General features: G+C 43.3%; 1 protein-coding gene across 1 annotated transcript in view; it reads right to left on the bottom strand.

Moving 5' to 3' along the window:
• Nucleotides 1–1,977, bottom strand: part of LOC126981756 (cuticle protein 7-like) — a 2,888-nt gene continuing 911 nt past the window's right edge. Inside the window, exons 3-4 of the mRNA XM_050833280.1 lie at nucleotides 1,320–1,457; nucleotides 1–339 (exon numbers count right to left, since the gene is read on the bottom strand). Coding sequence (XP_050689237.1) covers nucleotides 151–339; nucleotides 1,320–1,457 — 327 coding nt within the window. The 3' untranslated portion in view covers nucleotides 1–150. The remainder of the gene's footprint in view (nucleotides 340–1,319; nucleotides 1,458–1,977) is intronic.

Below are 1,977 nucleotides of genomic sequence, written 5' to 3'. Positions count from 1 at the left end.
TCAAAATTGGGTTAAAAACTTTACAAACTCAACGACATTCAATACAAAATTACAAAAACGCCTTAAAGCGAGGTACAAAAAATCACTCAGACAGGTTAATTAAGGTCCCGGGGAGGGTGAGCACAGGTGGGAGGGGTCTTGAGGGGCCTGTTAGTGATAGGAGGGGGCGGGGGGGCTGTAGGAGGGAGGGCTGTAGGAGGGGGCGGGGGGGTTGTAGGACGGGGCACCGTAGGCGGGCTTGAAGGTGATCGCGGGGCCGTACTGGTGTGGGTACTGAGCCTCGCCCTTGTAGCTCACGTCAGCCTGGAAGCCGTTGTAGTGATCGGCGACGTAGTTTACCTGGTGAGGAAGAAAAGTAATTAGCTAGACAGGTAGGTAGGATGATGGTTGTGTGACTTCGTGTAGACTGTGAAGGTGACAAGTGCTGGACAGGTAGGTAATTTATCGGCAACGTACTATACCTGAACAGGGAGAAAGTTAATTAGCTAGACAGGTAGGTAGTTTGGTAATTGTCTTGGTAGATAGAAGGGTAGATGGCCAGATAGAAAGATTATTAGCTAAAGAAGTTGGTATTAAGGCTATTATGTTTTATCAGACTGAAGGATAGATGATCAGATAGAAAAATAATTAGCTAGACAGGTCGGTAGTGTGGTAATTAATTTTGGTAGACAGAAGGGTTGACGGTCAGGGGCATAATGAGGATAGCAGGTAGGTAGTGTGGCAATTAGGTTGATGGACAGATATAGACGGCAAGGGAGACGGGTAATTGCGGTGGAGGTGTTTTGGCAGGCAGGAGCGCAGACGGTCAAAGAAGGTAGATAACTCAATACGTCAATAGGTAAACAGAATGATATACTAATTAATACATAGGTAAGTAGATAGATAATTACGTCAATAGACAGGGAGAGGAGAGCGCTAAACGAATAAATGCAGGCCGGTTTATTGGTAGACAGGTAAGTATAGGTAATTAAATAAACAGGGAGGTAGGCTGATGAGTGTTTCGATAGGTAGAAAGATTAAACAGGAAGATATGTAATTGAAAAATAGATAAGTAAGTATTTAGGGAAGGAGAAAGGTAGATATGTAATTGAGAGATACATAAGTAAGTATTTAGGGAAGGAGAAAGGTAGATATGTAATTGAGAGATAGATAAGTTAGTATTTAGGGAAGGAGAAAGGTAGATATGTAATTGGGTTAGATAAGTAAGTATTTAGGGGCTCAGAAAGGTAGATATGTAATTAGGTCAGCAAAGAGTGAGGTAGGATGCAAAGGGTAGCTCCAGGTAAAGGGTATAAGGGGCAGGCTCTAAGGTGACTCACGGTCTGGATGCGGCCGTCGGGCAGCACCACCTGGTAGGAGCCTGACGTCTGGCTGCCGTCGGATTCCTCGTTCTGGCCGAAGTTGGCGCCGCTGTAGTCATCCCGCACGCCGTACTGGAAGGTGTAGGGGATGGGGTCCTGGGGGGGGGGGGTGCAAGGGAGGGAGAGGGAGAGAGAATTTAATATATCGCCGTTATTTTTTTTTTTTTTATGGTCCACGTTACTTTTTCCTTATATAGATTTTGAGGTTTTCTTTTTTACTCCAACCAAAAATTGTAGTTATTCTTTCGTTTTGTTTTCTTTGGTTTATATATTTAGGCTTATTTTTATTCATTTACTTATTTATCTTTAAAGTCGAAAGAGAAAAGAAACATGACCAGGTAACTTTCCAAACACTTGATAAGCAAACAACGTGTTATTAACCAGGGGACTCATCACGTGCTGGACTCATGATTTTGGGACACGGCTAGTAATGCGATTTTTGGACACGGCTAGTAATGCGATTTTTGGACACGGCTAGTAATGCGATTTTTGGACACGGCTAGTAATGCGATTTTTGGACACAGCTAGTAATGTGATTTTTGGACACGGCTAGTAATGTGATTTTTGGACACGGCTAGTAATGCGATTTTTGGACACAGCTAGTAATGTGATTTTT

The sequence above is a fragment of the Eriocheir sinensis genome, chromosome 49 (assembly GCF_024679095.1).
Source record: "Eriocheir sinensis breed Jianghai 21 chromosome 49, ASM2467909v1, whole genome shotgun sequence".
Classification (NCBI taxonomy): Eukaryota; Metazoa; Arthropoda; class Malacostraca; order Decapoda; family Varunidae; genus Eriocheir; species Eriocheir sinensis.
This window is presented reverse-complemented; position numbering and strand designations above follow the sequence as displayed.